This window comes from Phyllostomus hastatus, unplaced genomic scaffold (genome assembly GCF_019186645.2).
Source record: "Phyllostomus hastatus isolate PE091 unplaced genomic scaffold, TTU_PhHast_1.1 phas_scaffold_755, whole genome shotgun sequence".
Taxonomy (NCBI): domain Eukaryota; kingdom Metazoa; phylum Chordata; class Mammalia; order Chiroptera; family Phyllostomidae; genus Phyllostomus; species Phyllostomus hastatus.
In genome coordinates this window covers 7,802,036-7,824,865 of record NW_025334039.1, presented here as the reverse complement: position 1 = coordinate 7,824,865, position 22,830 = coordinate 7,802,036, and the positions used below count along the sequence as shown (strand labels likewise).

The following is a 22,830-nucleotide window of genomic DNA, read 5'->3' as shown; positions in this document are numbered from 1 at the left end:
TATAGGGATTGAAAGCAAAACGGTTTCGATCAGACCTGAGTTCTCATGTCCAGATGAAGACCTAGTTCCGTGAAAGCAGGAAGACGTGCGGAGCGGAGGCACGATTAGCATAACCTATTGTTTTAAGAGTGTTCATCCTTCTGTGGAGCTCTCCCCAGGTAACGCCTTATCATGGTGCCGTTCCTCCGATCACGCGTGCAGAAGGGAGGTGCAGTGGCTTCACGGGCATATTCAGGTGATGACAAAGGACTCTGACACAGTCGGGCATAAAAAAACCGGGACTTTGGACCACTGCCACCATTACACTCATCAAACTGCGTCTTCCTTTCTAAAACACTTGACAAAGAGTGCTACTTAGGAGTTTGCCTTTCCCACATTAACTTTAATTGCTTTTTTGAAATTTAATTGCTTTTTTTTTTAATCTCAATAGGAGACTTCTCCTAAGAGCTGGCTTTGCTTTGTTTGATTGGACGATCCTCTTGAAGATCCTTTTATATACCAGTTGGTTTACTTAGGGATGTAACGAAATTGGTGATTTCCAAGTTGTGCGACCTCCACCCAAAACTGAGCTCTGTGTTTAGGACTCTGTGACCACTTGCCTCAGAGTTGAGTCACGGAACCATAGGCGAAGGGCTAACTGGGCTTGAGAAAGAGAGCGCCCTAAATGCATGCTAGATGGTAGCGTCATTGTCACAGGCATAGACTGACTCTAGCTAACAAAGCCGAACTCCAGCCCCTCCTTTCAGTGATCCCTGCAGGGAAATTACTGGCCAAGGAAGGAAAACAAGGCATCCCTTGACCACGATCTAAGCTGATCCTCTGCTCTAGGCTCCTTGAGTAGAGCTCCATAATTAGGGCTCCTCCAGCGACCCCAGCTCTGCCACGTGCTTGGTGTTAACCGCAAGTCTGTACGATAATTCCACATCACATGCCTGGCATCTAACAATGCACGTTCCCTCCCTTGTGGATTTTTCCCATTAAGCCAGTTGACAGAATCCAATATTAAAAAAAAAAACAAAACAGACAAACACAAAGCACTGTTTTCTGTTTTGTAAGGGACAAGGACAAGCACATTTGGAAGTTAAGAATACTGACTTTCTGTCTTAGCATACAGGGTAAATCATAGATGTCTATTCGTGTTTGAGACTGTGATCATCACCTGCGTGGAACCCTCGAGGTGTTCTTTAATCACGGAGCGCTCCTCACGGTCAGAGGAGTGGCAGACACACTCCTGTGTGAAGTGTTTGAAGTTGGCACTTGAGGCTGATTACAGTCAGGCATTTTTGGAGCTTCCTTGAAAACAGTCATTGATAAGAAGCAGCTGAACCATTTTATTAGCTAAAGGTACAATAAGGTTTTAGAAGTGTAGGAAGAAAGATGATGCACTCATTTACCGCCCATTATTGGAACAGATGACATAACTTTGGAAATGAATGTTCAGAAATTGACATACAGATTTATCCAACTTAAATGACAATGTAGGTGTCTTCTACTTATGTGTAATAAATGATAATAACAAACATTATGTTCCAGGTACTGTAAACTTGTTTAATTTTAACAACCCTAATAGGTGGGGCCGATTACAATCACAGTTTTACCAATGAGGAAGCTGAGGCACAGAGAGGTTAAGTAAGTTGCCAAAGGTCACACAGCATGTAAATAGCAGAGCCGGGTTCAGAACATTCTCTGTCCACCTTTCTCAGTCATTACACTATGCTACCTCTCTAATCAAGTGTCTTTGCTCTTGTCACCTGCTGTCTTGAAATTTAACCACTCATTTAGGTTTAGGGAGTTATATGGGCTACAATGTAGCTGGGAATCTCTGGATCTTAAGGCAAGTATGGGCTTTTCTCATAGGGAGACTGGGGATGGGGGAACCTGGTCTTTCAAGTATTTACATTTTCCATTAAAGGTATGGAACCAGCCCCTGAGTTGTACCCATCCTCAGCACTCAGCGATTGTGTATTGAAACTCTGTACACTGTCTGCTGCAGGGACAAAGGCAGCTGTGTGAGCAGACTGAGAACAGGTGAGCCTGGGCTTCCACTGCCGAGGCACCGAGGCACGGTGCACTTTCGGCCTGCACAGCCTCAGGCAACCTGGTTCCCACCCTTGCAGCCAGGGTGATTCTATTAAAGCAAAGTCAGATCTTGTCTCTTCCCTGCCCAAAACCTCCCACGGTTTCCCGTCTCACTCAGAGTTAAAGCCTCTAAACTCAGTGTCTAAAGCCTAAACTCAGTGTCTTCCATGGCCTTTGAGACCCCACCAGATCTGGAGGGCTGTGAGGAATCTCACCGACGCATCTCTGGCATTCTTTTCCTGCTCGTGCCACTCCAGCCACGCTCCACGCTCTGACCGGAACTCCCCGGACTTGTGCCTGTGTCAGCGTTTTTCCCAGATAGCCTGCTGGCTCAGCCCCTCACTTTCCTCAAGCCTCTTCTCAGAGGTCACCTTCCCAGGGAGGACTTTCCTGCCCAACCTATTTAAAGATAAAGGTCACCTTCCCTCCTGTTCCCACCCACTCCCTCTCTGTCTTTGCTGCTTTGTTTTACTCCACCTCTCTCTTAGGGAGGGTTCTCTAAAAGCAGAGCCTGAGACAGGGATTTGAATGAGCCTAGGGTGTGATTTATTGAGGGGAGAGGGAGCTCTTTCTGAAAAGATGGGGAGGAAAGGAGTAAAGCAAGAGAGGGAAGGAGAAAACCAAGCAAGATGTGATCTTGCGCAACGCACAGGGGCCAGACCACAGTGGGAAGCTTCTGGGGCATTACGGGCACTGAGCAAAGGGGCCAGCCTGGTTTGTCTCTACCAGTCAGTCACTGAGTGTGGGCAACCCCAGCGGGGGCGGGGGTTTACAATGGAGGCCACTTAGCAGGGGGCGAGGGGAGCAGCTGAGAGATTCCAGCAGCGTTGGAAGCATGCTGGCCTGAGAAAAGGGACCCAGGGAGTGCATGGCAGTGTCTATGGCAGCCTACTCGTTGAACCACTCAGGTCTACTTGCTTCTCAAAATTAAGTTCACTCCATCTAGGTACAACTTCTCCAAGACTCTGTGGTGATAATTCCCAAGGAACCTTCCAGAAAAGAGTTGGGATGCATTCCAGCTCCTACGGCTCCCACCGGTCCCTCCATCTACCTGTTCTCGATCCCCCTCACTGCTGTTAGCTTCCCCGAGGGGTCTGAACCCCTGGCTAGGGTATCCTTAGCACTCTGTGGTTGCTGTGTTTGAGTTAAGCTAAACACGGTAGTGTCAGGAGATGCCCTGCAGGGTCACCTGAGGTCCAAACATAGGTCTCCCTGCTGCTGTGCAGAAGCAGTGGAGCTAACCTCTCCCAAAGATCAGGATCAGTTATCTTGCCACTCTGGTGACCCCCAGCCTTGCTTCTGGTCTTGGCATGAGGACTGCAGGGTGACTGGGCAGCAGTCATAGCTGTGTGTTCAGTGGTGTTTCCATGGTATTCCAAAGTGCAAGAAGTCTTCCTCGGGGATCAGGGCTTCCAGACTCACAGGACCAGGAGTTGAGGAGATGAGATATTCCTCGAGCGGGTTACTGCAAGTGATGGTACTTCCACCCCTTGCTTCCAAGACCCTATTCTCATGGGCCTGTTGGGGACACAGCACCATACAAAACTGTCGGTTTATGGAACATGCTGCATCTGGAAGGACAGCACTCTGCCCTCACAGGGAGTCCTCCCTGACGCCCCACCTGCGTCGCTGAGACGCTCCTGCAGCTGTGGCAGGCCGCCAGCCTCTGGCTGGTACGGTACGTGCTAGGGCCACCTGGTCCCATTGTCGTATGCCCCTACTGTTCCTCCTTTGCCGTAAATTGGGTGTCTTAGTCTTCGGTGATGCTGTGTAGAAACCCACGTTTGCTAATCCGGATTCTGTAAACCCTCAGGTAGTGATGCTGGCCGAGACTAGCAGGCTCAAAAGGCAAACTCATACGTGGAATATATGTCAACCCCCCTGAGGATGAATTGCTACCCTTTCCAGGATGAAAGGAGTCTTATATAAACAGTTGTGGCCACAAGGCTGGTTTGTCTCCTCGGGGGTCATGCGGTAACTGGGGCTCAGCCCAGTTTTCGTGCTGACAGCTGCAGTCGCCAGATCTGTCCTGGTGCGTGGGAGCCCAAGCACAGCCTCCGTCTCCATCACTGTGGCTACTCACGGTTCTGCTGCTCTAGAGCTGGGGGGCTGAGAACAGCAGCTCGAGAACATCAACCAGCCAAGTCAGCCTCTCTCATTGGCTGTTTAGTGCCTCTTCCAAGTGGAAGCTCTCTGGTGTGTGTTCCCTGCAACCTAAAGATCTCATACTTCGTGTGCATTCTCATAGGTTCACCCATACGTCTGTTGGTTCCTGTGAGTCAGGTCTCTCAATTGTCATTCTGACTTGTTGCCCTTGTCTCTGTCCTTCTTAAAATTTTGATCTTTATTACATATATTTTGCCGTTACCATTTAGTCTCCTTATGCCACTCTCCCCCCAGCAATCACCACACTGTTGCCCATGCCCATGGGTCCTTTTTCCTTTTCGCTTAATCCCTCCACCCCCTAACCTCCCCACCCCCCATCTCTGATCTTTAAAGTGCTGCCACTGGCCTCTGCTACTCCAGGATTCTGTCATTCAGACTGCCACTAGGGAGCCCCGTTCTGCTACAGCACCTCCTACTGTCTTCAACCCGCAGAGCACAGCCACAGCTGAGCTTCTCAGTGGTGCCGGTGGCCTGCCCCCACTGCATTCCATATTGCCTTGGTCAAGGGGGTATGAGCTCAGGCCTTCTGAGGACCATAGTTCCCTTGTGGATTTTCTGGTCTTACACAGTAAATCCATTGTAGCATGTCCACTTCTTTGCGCATTTTGATCCCTTTCTCTATAATCTGCCATAACAGCTCTGACATTGCTCTTAAAAACACAAAACAGTTACAGGGAGACCATTTATTGAAGAGTATGGTCAACATTAAAAACATGTCATAATTTTTTACATTCCAAATAACAGACATTGAAATTTTAGCTCAAGGAATAGAATAAAGCCAATTTAATCCTCACTAATTCATCCACATGGTTCAGTCAAATTCGGTAATTGTTATAATAGGCATTAAAAATGAAATAAGCCTATAGTTTAGGTTGATTGGACAGTGAAGGAAAGGAGAAGGAGTAGGCCCTCGGACCCAAGGGAGGATACTGTCATGGTATCCTTGAATAGTGTTTCCAAAATGAATACGAGTGACAAGCAGAATGGTGTCGGACACACTTATCAAACCACACCCCGACTTCACCACATCCCCATGTTCAGGTTCTGTTTAAAAGGGGGCAGTCCCTCATGGTCAAATCGAAGGGCAGAGGTCACCAGTAGTCAAATCCTCGTCAAAGGGGTGCTCTGCTCAATGATTGAACCACGAGAAACTCTCAAGTTATTTTTAAAAAGCCACAGTGGCCATAATCTCTGACCACAATGCAACCATGACTAGAAACCAGTACAAAATTACAATAAAAAAAGAGAGTCATCGGGCTCCTCTCGGCCTCTCTGCTCTAACCTTCCCAGAGCCACATTAGCAGCTTATTAGAACTACTGCCTGGGCCTTTGCCAGGATGTCCTATCCTGTGTCATGGGAGAATGCCCCTTGTTAGTTTCCTAGGGCTGCTGTAACAAAGTGCCACAACCAGGGTGGCTTAAGTTTATTTCTTTTCTTCCAATTTTGGAGGCCGGAGGTCCAAAATCAAGGAGTCAGCAAGGTCACCCTCTCTGAAGGCTTTGAAGGAGGACTCATCTTTGCCGCTTCCTCCCTTCTGGTGGTTGCTGGTCATCCTTGGCATTCCTGTGGACGCAGTGCTTCAGCCGCCACCGCTGTTGTCCCGTGGCCTTCTCCCCTGAGTTTCTGAGTCCATGTGTTCAAATTCCCCTCTTTTCATAGGGACACGAGTCACGGGACTAAGATTCACCGAAGCAGGTCACATTCACAGTTGTCAGAGACTAGGACTTGAACGCATCTTTGGGGAGGACACAATTCAACCAACTCCCCAGACTGACAAACTTTCTCTTATCCAACTTTATCAGCCCTCCATCTCCCTCCGGCATACTCAGGATCCATTCCCAGGCACGCTTTCCCGCCTCCTGCTGGTAAATGTTAATCAGATCCTGCTTCTTTGGTGTATAACCCACTCTTCCACGGGCAGGCCCAGTACATGCCCAATGTGGGATTTGGTTCTAGTTATTGGTCTGCTGGCCAAGGAGGGAGGGAGGAGTAGATTTTGAAGAGTGTCAGCATTGTCTTGTAAGTCACCTGCCGCATTTGAGGTTTTGCCGAATTTTCAAGTAAGGGGAGGAGGGTCTTATATATACCTTCCAACAAGGGGAAGTGGCCACTTCTGCAGGTTCAGAGGGTTCTGAGGAATTTAGAGTGTTAGGTGTTTGAGTGCAGGTATCCCTTAATCCAACTCTCAGATACCCTCTCATCCAAAGTTTTCAGGGTCCTGTTTCTCATCAGGATCTCAGCTTTGGTGTAAGAGACATGCCTAAGCTCAGAATTCCACCTTCTCCAGAGTTCTGCTGTTTTTTAAAATTAAGCTCTAACTTTGGAATTCTTCTAGACTCATGGAGAAGTTGCAGAGATAGGACAGAGATTTTCTCTGCATGTGCTCCTTACTTGGTTTCAGCTAATGTTAACTTCTTACTTTACTGTGTGGTACATTTGTCAAAGCTAAGACATCGACATCGATGCATGACTAATTAAATGCCACATTTTATTAACATTTCGTTACATGTTCCAGCGATGTTATGTGTCCTGGTCTAGGATCCAGTCCAGCTACCACATTGCCCTTAATCGTCATGTCTCCGTCATCTCCTCTGGTCTGCGACCGTCTTGCAGCCTTCTCTCGTTTTTCACGACTGGGGCAGTTTTGAGGAATACCGATTGGGTATTTTGTAGAAAGTCCTTCAATTTGGGTGTATCTGATATTTTTCTAATGATTAGACCAGGATTGTGATTTTTTAAAGGAAGAACACTACAGAGGTGAAATGCCTTTCTAATCACAACCTATCTGGGTGTCCATGCTGTCCCCAGGACTTACTACTAGTGACGCTAACACTGATTGCTTGGTTAAGGAATAGTTGCCAGGTTTCCCTGCTTTCCATACTCTGTTCTTTGGAAGCAAGTCACTAACTCCAGCCCACACTCTGAGATGATTCCGCCCTTTTTACAATAAAGTCTTGCGCCTGAACTTCAGTTCTATCTGCCCTCCAACTGCGAGAGAGAAGGGTCTCCTAAAATGGTGACAAGGAAGCAACCGACTCTTGCACTTTCCTTTGAACTAAGGATTGATTGTCTGAATCCTGTTATTTTCTCTTTTCAAAGTATCAAAGGCATTTAACAATAGCCACTGAACTCCACGGGGAAATCGATGTTTCTCCATACCTCCCCAGTCACCAGTGATATTGCATGGACCCACATGCACCTCCCTTTCGTCCTGCATTCCAACCCAGGTCACCACAGGTAAAAGCCAGCATTTACACCGGCACCACATTCCAGGAATGGTCGGCGCCCCACCTACCACCAGTGGTGGGGTCCTCATTGCCTGCCAGCTACTGAGAAATCCAACTCCAAGATCTCACTCTGACAGTCGGCTTCCTTCAAGCGTCTCTTAGAGACTCCCCGCCCCAGAGGCTCTGCCCACAACGCAGGGTGCAGGGCCCCTCAGCTTTCAGACTCCCAGCCTTCCCTCTTCTAACCATCTCTTATCTTCTCCTAGTCTGGCAGCATATTTTCTTATCAAGGGTTTATTTTCTCTCTTTTTCTAGTGTTCCCCACATATCTTTACAATAACCAAGTCCTCTATGTGCTTCTTCAACCTGAGTACAAAGACCAAAGACTCAATACAGACAGAGTAAAGCAGGACCTATTGTATTTTTTTTAAACAAAGACACACTTTACATATCAACACAGCAATAGCCCCCACTTCCATGAAGAAACATGCAATACCATTCAGAGTTCTTAGCTGCCATCTACTGTAGCTTAAGCGGAACGCAGTTTATTTTAGTAAAGCATGTTAGGATGCTCCACCTCCAAGAGAAAGGCAGGAGAGAAGCTGTTGTATCACACCACCAATGCTCGCCTCTGAGCGCTAATCGTGATCTGGTCCAGCAGACCTGCCGCAGTGGTCAGAGTGGGATCCGCTGCTTCTCCACCTGCGCACGTTTGCGTCGCCATTGCTCCCGCGCAAAGCGTTCTCCTCTCCTTGCTCCCTTCACCATCTAAATCCCGCTCAAGTGCTACTGACTTATGTACATCACATATCAGTATCCCAGCTGCAAGGGAGCATAGAAAAAGTACTTTCCTGTGCTGGGAAGGCAGGGCTCAAACTTCCAAGGGGCAGTTGAGATACTGGGTATCTGTGAATGGTGGTTGACTATGTATTGTATGTTTATTCCTAGTCTCATTTTTTTCTCTGCTTCTGATAGAGATATGTATATACAACATATTTTCCTTCCTCTTCATTTTAACTGGAAGGGAAACACCAGTGCAAGTGTGATGTTAAATGCCAACTGAGTTCAGTATGGGAGTGACAGGAGAGAGAGGTGAGGACTTTAGGAAACGGGAAGCCAGTGGAGCCGAGGGAGAATGTGGGCCTAATCGCTCCAGATCTTCAGATTTTTCCAAATAAGCCAGAGGGGTTGTAATATGTGAGACAGTACAAACAGTTCCTTTTATAACTGATAGATAATGTTCAGTTTGCCCAATTACTTATTTTTTAAGAAGAGAGCCCTGGCTGGCATAGCTCAGTGGACTGAGCATGGGCTGTGAACCAAAGGGTTGCAGGTTCGATTCCCAGTCAGGGCACATGCCTGGGTTGCAGGCCAGGTCCCCAGTGGAGGCCATATCAGAGGCAACCACATATTGATGTTTCTCTCTCTCTTTCTCCCTCCCTTCACCTCTCTAAAAATAAATAAATGAAATCTTAAAAAAAAAGAAGAGAGTAAATTCACTAAACTGGACGTACCATAATCTGAACCTATAGAAGTCAATGAAAAAATTCTATAATCTGGTTAAAAGATGCCAGAGTACCACCTCCTTAGAAGAACCACTTGAGGAGGAAACCAGAAACAAACCCACTGGGTGTGTGCTGTGATAGAAAATGTACCTCCCTCCTTCCACGTAGCATTTTATTAAGACTTAAAAAAAGAAGGAAAGGAAAGAATCTGAAAATGAATTGCTTTTCTACTGTATATCTTTTTAGCAAGCTTAATGACATCAACATTAAGGTCGAACCTGATGGTGAGCTGGGTCATGCAATGCAGACAAAGTCTGTCGATGACCTTCAGGAGGAAACTCAGGGAAGCACAGCCTCTGTTTGCAGACATAACCTCTGGTCTTGGGCCTGCATCCCGCTTCAGGTGGCTTAGTTTCTTCACCTACACAGTGTCACAATAACACTGCCGACCTCATGGGGATCTTAGGAGATCAAAATGACTTAGTACCCATCAAGGTGCAACACAATATCCAGAATATCAGTAACTTCAGCCATTATAATGTGTTTTAGTGATAAGAATTATGATAGTAACAGTAATAACATTTAAAAAACGCAGGCTGCATCCTACTTTGTGTTTCTCTTTTCTTTCCGGGTACCCTTTTTCTTTCTGAATAGTACATTTTGATTTTGCTTTAATCCTGACCTTCTTTCTCTGCCCATTCTTTTTCTACTGTAGAAAAATCGACGGGACCAACGAGGAAGAAAATAACATTGAGCTGAATGCAGACGGGAGGCCAGTGCAGACGCCCAGGCAGAGCGCCACCCTCTGCGACTGCCAGTGCTGCGGCATCCCCAAGCGTTACATCATTGCCATCATGAGCGGGCTGGGATTCTGCATTTCCTTTGGGATCCGGTGCAACCTTGGAGTGGCCATCGTGGAAATGGTCAACAACAGCACTGTCTATGTCGACGGAAAGCCGGAAATTCGGGTCAGTGTCAGTCTCTGGTGGGAGCGCTTTTGGCCTTTGCTGTGCAAATTCTTTACTGTGTGAAAGAAAGCACTGTCCTCATTCACTGAGGCGACAAAAAGTATAGAGGGGCATCCATGTGCTGGACACTCTACAAGGTGATGGGGGTAGGTGCTGAACAACACAGGCTGAGCTCTTGTCCTCACAGAGACATCCAACAAGCAAGTGATGACAATTTTGGGTTCTAGGTGCTTGTTGGAGCGATCGGAATGCTCAGGATCATGCAGGTGAAGGGGCCTAATACAGAAATTGATATTGTGAAAGAATTCCTGGAGAAAGTGATGGCTGGACCTGAAGGATGGGGAAGAATTTGATGAAGAGGGTTTTGGTGGTGGAAAGAAGAGTTTTTGAAGAGAAAGGAACAAGTGTCAAAGACTGTAGGAGGGAGGGAGGGAGGGAGAGAAGGAGGGAGGGAGGGAGGAAGAGAGGGAGAGAGAGAATGGCGAGTTTAGAACTGAGATAGGAGTTCGTCTTTTCTGTGTCATGGCCCTCTTTTGGCAACCTGGTGAAGTCTTATGTACCCTTTGTCAAAATATCATTTTAAATTCTTAAAATGAAATATATGGGATTATAAGGGAAAGTTAAAACACAGATATCAAAATATTTAAACGTAAAATTTCCTATATAGAAACACGCAAGCTTCTGTCTCAACACATCAGATGACAAAATCTAGCAATGGGTCTAAACAACATCAGAGTAATTTTGAATTTTGACCTGTAAACAGTAGTTTGAGATAGTAACAGAGACACAGGGACTGGCAATACGACTGTAGTTGTTTGTTGTCTGCATTCATACTCACAGAAAATGCTAAATTTCAGTTAGCAGTTAGTAGAAATTAAGATACCAATGTTTTTCCATCCAAGTTCGCAGATCCACAGAATTCCATTCACAGAGTCCAGGCTGAGAACCCTGAAAGAGAGCAGAGTGTGGGGGTGAGCATCGGAAGATGTAGGCAGCAAGGTTGAAAGGGGCCAGATCACGTAAAGCTTGGTAAACTGTGCAGGGAGTCACAGGTGGGCTTTAAGGAGCAGCAAGACAATAAGATCTGTGCTCCGGATCGGTCACTGTTTGGCGGTGATCTCCCAGTGGGTCGGGATGGACGTGACTGGGAACACCAGGCCCCAGGTCAAGGGCTGTTGTGGTCATAAGCGAGCATACTCTGATGTGATTTACATAGTCTTGTTTTCATGAATCACCGGAAAGATCTGGTTTGTTTCTTAAATAGTAGGCCTCGAATCATTGAAAAAGATGAAAATATATGCCCAGCGGATACTCAGTAAATACATGTTTCATTGTACTGAACACATGCACTGGAATGACTCATGCAGAAACCCCTCCATTGGCAGAGAGGCCTCTAATAGATGTCTGGTCTGGCCCCGCCCACAACTGGAAAAATCTTTAGACCAGAGATCCCCGAACTGGTCTGGCAAATCACCGTCCTGTAGGCTGTGCCATGAAGAAGGCGTCGTGAGAAATGGGAGACCTCACTGTGCTGGGTTCTATGAGAAGCTCCAAGGACAGCTGCTCAGTGCTGTACTTCCTGGACTCGACTGCAGACACCTTCCTTCCTGCCACCTCTGTTAGCGTTGCCTGTCCCAGTTCCTGCCAACCGCTGATTAGGGAAAATTTGATTTCAATGCATTAAAAAGAAGCCTTTAGTTGGCCTGTAGGACTTCTTTTTTTTAATCTAAGAGATTATTCTGCTAGAAGAAAAGAACTCCATGGAGATTCTTCTAACTAGTCTCTTTTTGACTTAACTGCTGAATCTGTTCGTTTCTTTTTAGGTGAGGAAGGGAGCGCACTCAAGGTGTGGGGAGCATGGCATGCATTTTAAAAATAAAGAGCGATGTATATGAGCAAGGTCTCCAATGGGTATCACATGCATCTTCCCAGCCTTCTGTGAGCGAGGCCAGATAATTAAAACTGGTCTGCTGAGGCCCCGATCACAATGAGATGCTAGTTTGCCTTTGTTGCCTGCAAAGACAGGCCTAGCTCAATAGAGTCTGCTCTGAGGCATATGCAAAAGGCAGTTTGATAAACCTGAAGAACAATACTGGTGTGTGCTCTCTGCTTTCTATGGTTTTGCCCTCTGGAGTCTTAGAGAACCAGATTAAGATCTACAATATACGTGAAGTCATCATTTTCATTGGCCTCAGAAATAGAAGTTGAGTCGAGTTGTGTTTGAGACGTCCAGAAGTTCTAACACAACTGTAATTTGTAGTAGGCTGTTTCTCTTTCATCCAAATAGAACAAAACTTAGATATCAGCTGAGAGTGTTCAACCTGCTGACAGAGATATTTCACTAATTGTATTAAGAAAGGCTCTGGATGGCTGGTGATTTTATTTGTTCAGTTTTTCATTCCATGGATGGAATCTAGACATTTTGCACTCAGACAATTTTAAATCCTCATTGCAGAAAGAGTGCAAGAATTAAGCAGTATGAACAGGTTAGGTCTTAAAAAATGTGTGGTATAAATAATGTATATTCTATTAGTACTGGGATAAAAGATAGTTTTAGCTGTCATATAAATAATCATCTGTAGTTTAATGATTATGAGTTTTAAAACATGTGAATCTAGCATATGGTAAACAATAAATATATAACTGAAGTTTGAGAAACTGCAATTATTTCTCATTACCCTCAGGAAAAGTCCAGACGCCTTCCCATGAATCGTGAACCCTGTAAGGTTAAGAGGGTAGACTTTGGAACTGGCCAGACCTGGTTTCAAAATTGACTCTCATTTATTAGCGCTGAGACCCTGAGCAAGTTGCCCTTGTGCCCTTGTAAAGGAATACTGGTTACAAAGAACAGAAACTCAGTGACACCAGTTCAAGTTAAAGAGGGAATTATGGTAGGGCTGTAGGGGATCTTGTGAAAGTGAAGGGCAGAGAGCTGTGTAAGTATGTACGGTCTGTGCCTTGGACTGGCGGGCCTAGCCTGAGCTGGGGCTGAAATCCAGGCTGTTCTCTACCACGAGGAGGAAAAGGGGTCTGGATGTAATTCTTTCTGAGGCATGAACAGAGACCTTGCCAGGAAAGCCAGAGCAGAGCTGGACCTCATGGGAACTAGCATATCCTTACTAAGGTCTCCAGTGTGCTCGCTTCTCAGTCTCTCCTCTGCTCCTCTCTGAGCCTGCTCCGTTCTCTGGGTCTCTCCAGGGACCGTTTTCTTTCCTTTTCCATAGTTTCTCACTGCTCTCCCATGCTGAAGTTCCTTGAGCCTTTGCCTTGTCAATGGGACTTGTTTCAGTTTAGTACCGTTTAACTAGAGTCTCTGGGTTCAGACTGGAGAGAAAGAGGCAGAACATGAGCAGAGAGAGAGAGACAGAGGCTGTCTGGCTGAGTCCGGCCTCACCTCTCTCTAATCAGATGTCCATTCAGCAGGGGAGAGGCCCGTGGTACTGTGGCCGCGGGTGGGCAGGGAGATCCTCTTAGAAGGACACATGAGCAGGGAGACAGGAATCGGTATTTCTAACAATTCTTTGTTAACTATCATTGCCCTTGTTGTGAAATGGGAATAAAAGACCTGGTTTGTAGAGCAAATGAGGTAATTTGGTACTAATGTATTAAGTATCTATATTAGTTTCCTAAGGCTGCCATAATGAACTACCATAAACAGGGGGATTAAAACAAGAGAAGTGTACTCTCTTACACTTGTAGGGATCAGAAGTCCAAAATCAAGGTGTCAGCAGGGCTGTGCTCCCCACAAAGACTGTAGGGGAGGATCCTTCCTGGCCTCCTCCAGCTTCTGGTGGCTCCAGGCTCCCTAGGCTCGTGGCAGCATCACTCCAGTCGCTGCCTGTCTTCCCATGGCCTTTTCCTATGTGTCTCAAATCTCCCGGTGCCTTTCTTAGGAGGACGCTTGTCATGGGATTTAGGGCCCAGCTGGGTAATCCAGGATAACTCATATAAGATCCTTGACTGTATCACATCAACAAAACCCTTTTCCCAAACAAGGCAGCATTCATAGGTTCCAGGGATTTTGTGTGTATATCTCCTGGGCGCCATTTTTCTACCCAACACAGTGCCCAGCACAGTACTTGGCTTGCACTAATGGCCATACTTGGGGCCATTGTGATTCTACAGGGGCTCAAGGGATGGTGAAAGTCAGTTCTCAGCAGGGCTAAGTGCTCCTCTTCATGTGTCATGTCCTTCAGAGAATGGACAGAAGCACCCTCCCCTCAGAGAGAAAGGCATGAGCAAGGGACAGTGTGACTGGCAGACCGCCACTGGATGAAGTGGATTCCTCTGCCTTGGAACCTTGGTTATTCTGTGACTCAAGGCAAAGAAGTCGAGTCTCTACTTCTTAGCAAGAAAGTCAAGGGTTTACAAGCAATGGGAAGAACATAGTGTGTGGGGCCAGGTAGGTAAGAGGCCTCTATCTTGGCTTTCCTATAACTAGTTGTTGTAACCAATAACTAACTAGTATGACCTTGGGCAAGTAAGTTACTCTCCCTAAACCTCAATTTTCTCATCTACCAAAAAAAAAAAAAAGGAGCTAATAATAATTACCTTTAGGTGTTATAAGGATTAAAGGAGGAAATACATGGAAAGTGCCTTAACAGAATCATGTTTCTCTTCTGCTTCAAGCTTCCAGTGTTTTTCACCTTTTTGAGCAAAAGTCAAGTCTTTATAATGACGCAAAGGCCCGTCATCATTTGAACCTCTCTTACCTAAACTTCTACTCTCCTCTCCCTCACGCATCACCCTCCAGCTCTACTGTTAGCCTGCTGTTCCTCTGATACGTGAGATACCCCTCCCTCGGGGCCTCTGCACTTGCTGTGTCTCTGCCTAACAAGCTGTCCTCTCAAACGATGAATGCACGACTTATTCCCTCCCTTCCTCTAAGGGCTTTACTCAAAAGTCATCTCCTCTGTGAAGTCTTTCTTGGCCACTTTATCTAAAATCACACCCTACCCTATTCCTACCCAATATTTTCTGTCCCCTTCTTTATTTTTCCTTCTCACCCTGTCATCCCTGATGACCACCTAACACAGTATGTGCTTGTTGACTCTCTGCCATACCTGCTGGCATCTCCATGAGGACAGCAATTACTGCTGTTGTTCACTGCTATGCCCCCCATGCCTAGGACAAGGTGTGGCACCTGGTAGCGTGAAATAAAAATGTGGTGAACTGATTTTTTTTAAAGATTTTATTTATTTATTTTTAGAGAGGGAAGGAAGGGAGAAAGAGAGAGAGAGAGAGAAACATCAATGTGTGGTTGCTGGGGGCCGTGGCCTGCAACTCAGGCATGTGCCTTGACTGGGAATCGAACCTACGATGCTTTGGTTTGCAGCCTGTGCTCAATCCACTGAGCTACGCAAGCCAGGGAATGGTGAACTGATTTGAATTAAAGATTGTTACTCTGGAGTTTTAACTTTTCAATCTGCAAAATGGAAACCACTGAGCACAGGCCAATATTACTTGGGCTGTGACCTCCTAGAAGCAAAGGCAATTCTTATTTGAGTTTATATTTACACTGTTGGACACCTGACCCAGCACCCCGGAGGCACTAGGCGAATGTTGAATAAATGAGCAAATAAATAAGTAGCAGTTTGTGACAGGAAAATAAACTGTCATGAAAGTTAGCACATTGATCATTAAGAACCTTACCCCATAATGGGAACATCTTGTATTTTGATATCAGTCCTTTACAGAGCCATTCATTTATTCATTTGGCAACTATTTACATGCACCTCCTGTGCTCCAGATACTTGTTGTAGGTCCTGAGGCTATGAAGTCACAGGGACAGGCCTGCACCCTCTGAGTTGCGCCTGCCGCGCAGTGTGGGAGGCGGACGCACACGTGAGTGGCTAGCTTTAGAACAGCACAGTAGGGGAGGGCGCCCTGGCTGTAAGAACAGAGGTCTGTGGAACAAGTACAGGAATAAGCGACCCCATCAGTTCGGGGACACTGGGGAGCCTCCTCAGAGGACAGGACATTTGCAGGAAGTCAGAGAAAACTAGTCAGTTGGCCTGGAGAGACAGAAAATGGACTCCAGCCTCAGAGAATCCCGTTTTCCACGGCCGAAGCCTGGTGGGAGGGTGTTTTATTGCTGTTGTCATCGTCACCGCAACAACGGCGACTGCTGGCATTTATTGAGTCCACGTTACCTTCCAGTGTTAAATGTGTTAAATGCCAAAGCTCTATGCAGACGAATAACCTACCAGAAATATCTGTGCCATTTCTCTCCATACATCATATGGGTAGGGAGGATAGGTTTTATTATCCTTTCTAAGAAGTGAGAGACTTAAGGCTCTCATTCCCTTTGTGTTCTCTCAAAACTGGCATCTGAATAACCTAGTAAATAACCTAGTAAACCTAGAACTTATTGTTTGTTTACTTCATAAGTTGTCTTACTTTCTTCTTGGCATCCATCATTATTTGGTATATACGAGGTCTGTCCAGAAAGTATCCATCCATATGCTATGCAAAATAGAGACATTTATTGAAGAAGATGCAAGATGCAAGAAACATTGTACACAAGACAATGACACCTCAGTCGTCTTCACACGAGGCACCTTGGGACCTCACACAGTTCTCCCAATCACCATCAGCTGACCTGTCATATTTTACTGAATCTCATCGATGGTCTGAAATCTCTTCTCTCTCAAAGGTGATTTTAGTTTTGGGGAAAGCCAGAAGTTGCAGGGTGCCAAATCTGGACTGTAGGGGGCATGAGTCACCTGGGTGATTTGATGTGTTGTCAAAAACTGCACGAGACATAATGCATGAGCAGGCACATTGTGGTGATGAAGCTGCCAATCACCAGTCGCCCATAGCCCTGGCTCTCTGAATCATCCAAATAGTTTCTACGGAGGAATGTTGAAGCTTAACACAAAATATGATGCAGATTCATTGCTCTGCTTACTTAGTCATTTTGAATGTGATGGCCACACAGTATACATGCTCACTCAACGACTAGTACAGTGAAGTCGTCATTATTCACATGTGTGCATTCTAGTCCATTCTCCTTGGCTGCCAGATTACATCAATGTTGCACAAACTATTCTTGTTATATTAACAATGGTTGGACTTTTCCCGACAGGCCTCATATATATGTATATATATGTGTGTATATATATACACATTTTATTTGGTATATGATATATATATATATTTGGTGTATATATATGCACACACCATATATATCATTTCCTTATGATATATAGTATATATTATATATACTTATATTTAAACATATCCATATATTTAAATTTGAGCACGGTCTCTTTCTACAAGGTGAGTTCCTTTAGCGTAGGTTCTTTGCTGCGTTCACTGCTGTATCCCAAGCACACAAGAGGCCCTCCATGAACAGTTGTCGAGTAAAGGAGGGAAAGAAGGAACTGGTGGGGTTACTATGTAGAATCATCAGTTAAAAATGGTGGTCAAGTTTTTTCTGATGAACACAACTGTATCTGATTTCTCGTTTTCAGACAGCACAGTTTAACTGGGATCCAGAGACAGTGGGCTTTATCCATGGATCTTTTTTCTGGGGTTATATTGTGACACAAATTCCAGGTGGTTTCATTTCAAACAAGTTTGCTGCTAACAGGTAAGATATACGTATACAACGTATGCAACATGGGTGTTGCATGGACCATGGCATGGCTTTGTAGTTTTACCAAGTCTGCAGAACTGGCGCTTGATTTGGGGCTACAGAGTGGAAGATAGGAGCCATCCCAATAGATGTGATTCACAGATATCAGTTCCATGTGATCCTGTTCTTAAGAGTCTCCTTTGATTTGATCTAGTTTATCTTGCAATTTTTAAAATAATAATGTAGTAAAAAGAACAAGTGACTCTGAGTTAGGAGAAACAGCTTCTGAACCCTAAGTAACTCCTGTGGTGACCTCTACTGAGTCACCTTCCTTCCTGCTCTGGGCCTCAGTTTCCACACCTGTGAGATAAAGCATGGATTAGATTGGGTTTGAGCTCCCTTTGACCAGGGACATTTTGTGATCCTGTGTAAATATCATGCAGTAACATACACGCTTTGTCATGTGCGCAGTAGGGTCTGGCCTCTAGAATGCAAGATGTCTTTAATGTCCTTGGGATTCCATAGTAGGTGTTTGAGCAATTAAAAGTAGCCAGGACAGATGAGGTGCCACAAGAAGCAGTGAGTTCTATCACCCAAGGTATTCAAGCAAAAGGAGATGGGCACTTGGAGGAGAGGTAGGGTGTCTGTGTGCAAGGAAAGGAGAGTGCTAAGTATTTCCAGGTCCCTTCCAATTTGTGTCCTCTGTGAGTTTGTGGATTTTGTGAAGCATGCATTTGATAAAGCAGTGTTTTTATTTTATTTTTTCAAAGAATATTTTTTAAAGGTTTTATTTATTTATTTTTAGAGAGGGGAAGGAAAAGAGAAAGAGGGCAACAATGTGTGGTTGCCTCTGGTGCGCCCCCCAATCTGGCCGGCAACCCAGGCATGACTGGGAATTGAACTGGAGACTTTTTGGTTCATAGCCCATGCTCAGTGTACTGAGCTACACCAGCCAGGGCCAGTATTGTTGTTGTTGTTTTTAATAAAGATTTTATTTATTTATTTTTAGAGGGGGGGTGGGAGGGAGAAAGAGAGAAAGATCAATGTGAGAGAGAAACATTGATCAGTTGCCTCTCCTATATTTCCCCTCCGGGATGAACCAGCAACCCAGGCATGTGCCCTGGCCAGGAATTGAACCTGTGACTTTTTGCTTTTCAGGATGATCCCCAACCCACTGGGCCACACTGGCCAGGGCTAAAGCAGTGTTTTTCAAATTCTAAAACACAAGTCTTTAGATGGTAATAAAATCAATATAATTATTTACCAATGAGCATTTTCTAAAAAAGAGAGGGACAGAGAGAAATAGAAGATAATTAAATAGAATAAAACAATAAAAAAAATAGCTCATTACACATTTAAGTTTTGATTTTTGAAACTTTTTCAGTTACATGTGTGTGCATGAGGATGTATTGGGCTGTAATATAAAATATATTTTATTTTATGGGTCAAAGTAAAAACAGTTTGAAAGTCACAACCATTAAGATCCCAATACATATAAGCATGACTGTATTTACTTGCGTTCTTGTCTAATTTGCATCCTGTGTTATTGTCACTTACCTACTATATTCTTTTCAGAAAATTACAAAATATTGGCTCCTGTGGTCTCTCAGGTTACTTCTTACACTTCTGCCCAAAAAAGAAACCATGCATAATTTCCCAGCCTGTGAAATGGGCTGAAGCATCATTAACGTGTGTGAGAAAGGAAGGAAATGACGCCTGCTCTCTTTCCCCAGGACACGCTGGTCAAGGCAGGGAGGAGAAGGCAGGTGGCACAGGGCAGAGGGGTGGGGGCTGAGACAGGTACACAGTCTGTCTTGCACTTGGCTGGCCCCAGGGCACAGCATGCTTCTCAGGTGGTCTGTATCCCCTCCTGGTAAAGTGAGAGCAGAACCGTGAAGCAGGAGATACAACCCAAATGTGCACAAGCCATGAGGTAATAGTCAGAATGCGTCAGTTGGGTAGAACCAAGGAGAATGGTGGTTCTCCAGCCAGGTCACCCCATACTGGTCAATCTCCAGTGTCAGGACCTCATCCGGGCAGGACATCCCTGTATTGCCAAAAACATGCCCATGATGCCCGTGGTTGGTCCAGGCACTGGAGCTTGGAAATCAACGCAGCCCAGCAGTCTCAGTTGGGACACACCAGACAGCAACACATCTATTTTTCTTTCTATTAATTTCCATAGTGGTCTTCCGTGAACTGTTAGGCTTGTTTCTGCTGTTTAACTGAAGTGCCACACCCATGAGCAGGCCTGCCCGATAACGCAGTGTTTTGGTCCCTCAGGGTTTTTGGAGCCGCCATCTTCTTAACATCGACCTTGAACATGTTCATTCCTTCTGCAGCCAGAGTGCACTACGGCTGCGTCATGTGTGTCAGAATTTTGCAAGGTCTAGTGGAGGTAGGAGATTCTCTCCTCAACTGTTTCTGACATCACTGGGGACCATGTAGTCCTTTAGAAAATCCAGCTTCTGAAGAAAACTCCTTTTACTCACTTTTCCTGTATTCCACCTTGTATTGCTGTCTCCACTCTCTGGCTATGACTACAGTTATGAGTACTTTATTTTAAAAGCATTGTGTAATTCCAAATTTAAATACAATAAAGGGCCGTTTCGTAGAGTGCAGAATTTTAGCTGAGGAAGGAATGATATTGGAGATTATTGAATCCAACGCTTTTCATTTAATGATGAAACTGAAGCCCCAGACCTACAGGTCACGTAGCAAGGGCTCTTCCCACTATAACAATTTACATGAATTTATTAATAAATCTGTAGACTTTCAAGAGTATAGTCTTAGGCAGAGATTTAACTTAGTAGCACAAAACAGCCAGGGGACTTTGCCAACTACTCCACTCTGCCATGTAGTGATAAGGTAGCTGAAGAAAGTACGTTAACAAATCTGCATACCTAGGTTCCCCAAAATGTAAAAACACAGAACCTCATTGTAAGCAGCAATATCTTTGAAATCATGGGTTTGCTGTGCTAGTTACATTTTTTTCTGAAGCATGGTACAATGTATGTGTCACAATTACATTAAAAAGTGCAGGTTGTTATAGCACCTCAAATCCTCCTCTAGCCCCACTGGAGTGACATGTACCACATTTCTGAAAACACTGACATGGTGGAAAGACCATGGTATTGCAGCCACAAGGACTAGTCTAGTTACTCAATGGCGCTAAACCTCAGGTTCTGTATCCTGAAATGAAAGGATGGACCAGCTGATTGTGGAAGTCCCTTTCTCTGGTGATATTCTGTAGAATATGAAATACAAAGGCCCTCTCCCCCACTGCCCACCATGCTTACATTTGAAGTGACATTCCAATTTGAGCATCTGTGCTGTCAGTCAAAATAGCATACTGTTTAGTATCTATACATTGGGTGTTTATATTGTAGCCTGTGTTAAAGACTCAGGATCCACATTTTAAACACACACAGAAACTGGAGTCAAATCAAATAATCTATTTCCAACCATTCTGCCAGGGCGTGACCTACCCAGCCTGCCACGGGATGTGGAGTAAGTGGGCACCACCTTTGGAGAGAAGCCGACTGGCCACGACCTCTTTTTGTGGTAAGTGTATTAGAATCATAACAAGTTCCATTTAGGAATGCTTTAGGCTTCCAGTGAAGATCGCACTAAACAGAAGTCCAAAGGTGAGTGGTTGCTGGTGTTGGTTCTGTGCCCAACGATCCATCCATCCAGGGCCTACCTATGTTCTGACTTCCTACTGCACGGTGCTGTGATAGCCTTTTACTCTCATACTTGTTCCTCATGTTCATGTGACAGCCGTCATAGCTCCAGGCATCAAGTCCACATTAAGGCAGGAAGAAGGGGGAATGGGTATCCTAGACACATCTGTTCCAGTCATTAGAAAAGCAAAAGCTTTTCCAAACCCCGCTAGCAGACTTCCACTTACAATTCCTTGGTCCTGTTTCTGTCATATGCTTTTCTTACCACAGAGAAGGCTAGGAAAGCAAGAGCCTAGCCTTTCCAGCATTGTGAGGAGCGGAAGGTAAAAAAGAAGGAGTTGGAAATGGTAGTTGGATTATCCATCAAATGATATTTGCCAAAGTCAAAAGCCAAAGAGACAGAATCATTAAGCCCCCACTCCTATTTTTTAGAGATGGAGAAACTGAGATTAAAATGTGAAGTTTAGTTTTATTGAACTGAAACTAAAGTTCAGTAACTTGCCCAAGTTCACATAACTACCAAGCCGTGGAGCTGGAGCTACACCATCTGATTCTTGATTCAGAACTTGATTCACTACTACTCACTCACTCACTCATACTGTGTCTACATTGTCCTACAGACCCTTTAATTAATTTTCATGATTACATTCCAGACAAAACAAAGTGGAGACCACTCACCTTACCTGATGGTGAATTAGTGGCTCTTAAGTAGTGATGTGACTTTAATTTCTGGGTCTTCAGACTTCACTGGCTAAGGTTGCCTCACTCTGAGCTGTGGCTTGGGGGCCGCCCCTCTGAATCTCTGGGAGTAGTGTGCTTTCTGAAAGGTCTTGTTAGATACCAGTCAACAATTGAACAAGGACAGCAAGTGCTCCCCTGTCAACACAGTTATATAATATATTTTCAATTTTTTTTTAGGGGGAAATGGTTCAGGAAGACAAAAGTGACTTAGGCTGCACAAGTCACAATGAGGCCCGGCAGAATTAGGTTCAGAATGTAGGTCTGTCTAGTTTTTCAAGCTAACGTGCATTTTCTAAGAGAAGCTAACCTGTACTTCTTAGCTACAGGGAGAAGTAAAGCTTCCTCTTTATGTCTGTGAATATTTTTATTTCTCCCTTGTTCTTTCTCTCTACCTCCGTAAATCATCATCATCAGCCTTGGAATTCAGTGTGTCATAGCCACCAATGTGCCTAGTCTGTGCCTGTTTTGAAGCTGCATGCACAGCCGAGGTGTCTCTACATCTTTAGCGCCTCTTGTCTTCAGACACCACTTCTGTCCTCTTGTTTGCAGTTCAGCTTCATCGCTAACCCCCACTACTGACCTTACCGACTCTAGAAAAAATATAAGATTTTGCCCCAGCTGGCTTTAGGTGTTATCAGAGCCTTGACCTTAGTTTCCTTGGAGGGTTTATTTAAGGCATTTCATTTTGATTCACCAGCAAAACAAGCATGACTAATGCCACTCCCCATTCTTAGTGTCTTTACAGTCCTAAAAGGGGTTGGTTTAAGAAATGGTTGGACTCTCCAGGGAAGCACCTGATCAAAGTCACAGGCTTTATTACATTTCCCAGCTAAGGTGTGGCCTTGGTTTCAAAGAACAGCCAAGGGAAAATGCCATTAGAA

At 45.1% G+C, this 22,830-nt stretch overlaps 1 protein-coding gene across 2 annotated transcripts in view; it reads left to right on the top strand.

Annotated features, from left to right (window-relative positions):
- The window catches only part of SLC17A8 (solute carrier family 17 member 8), a 40,401-nt gene that overhangs the window by 1,206 nt on the left and 16,365 nt on the right, over window positions 1-22,830 (top strand). For both annotated transcript variants that reach the window (XM_045826562.1, XM_045826561.1), the window contains exons 2-5: window positions 9,694-9,946; window positions 17,422-17,540; window positions 19,809-19,923; window positions 21,002-21,089. In XM_045826562.1, the coding sequence (XP_045682518.1) occupies window positions 9,694-9,946; window positions 17,422-17,540; window positions 19,809-19,923; window positions 21,002-21,089 (575 nt within the window). The remainder of the gene's footprint in view (window positions 1-9,693; window positions 9,947-17,421; window positions 17,541-19,808; window positions 19,924-21,001; window positions 21,090-22,830) is intronic.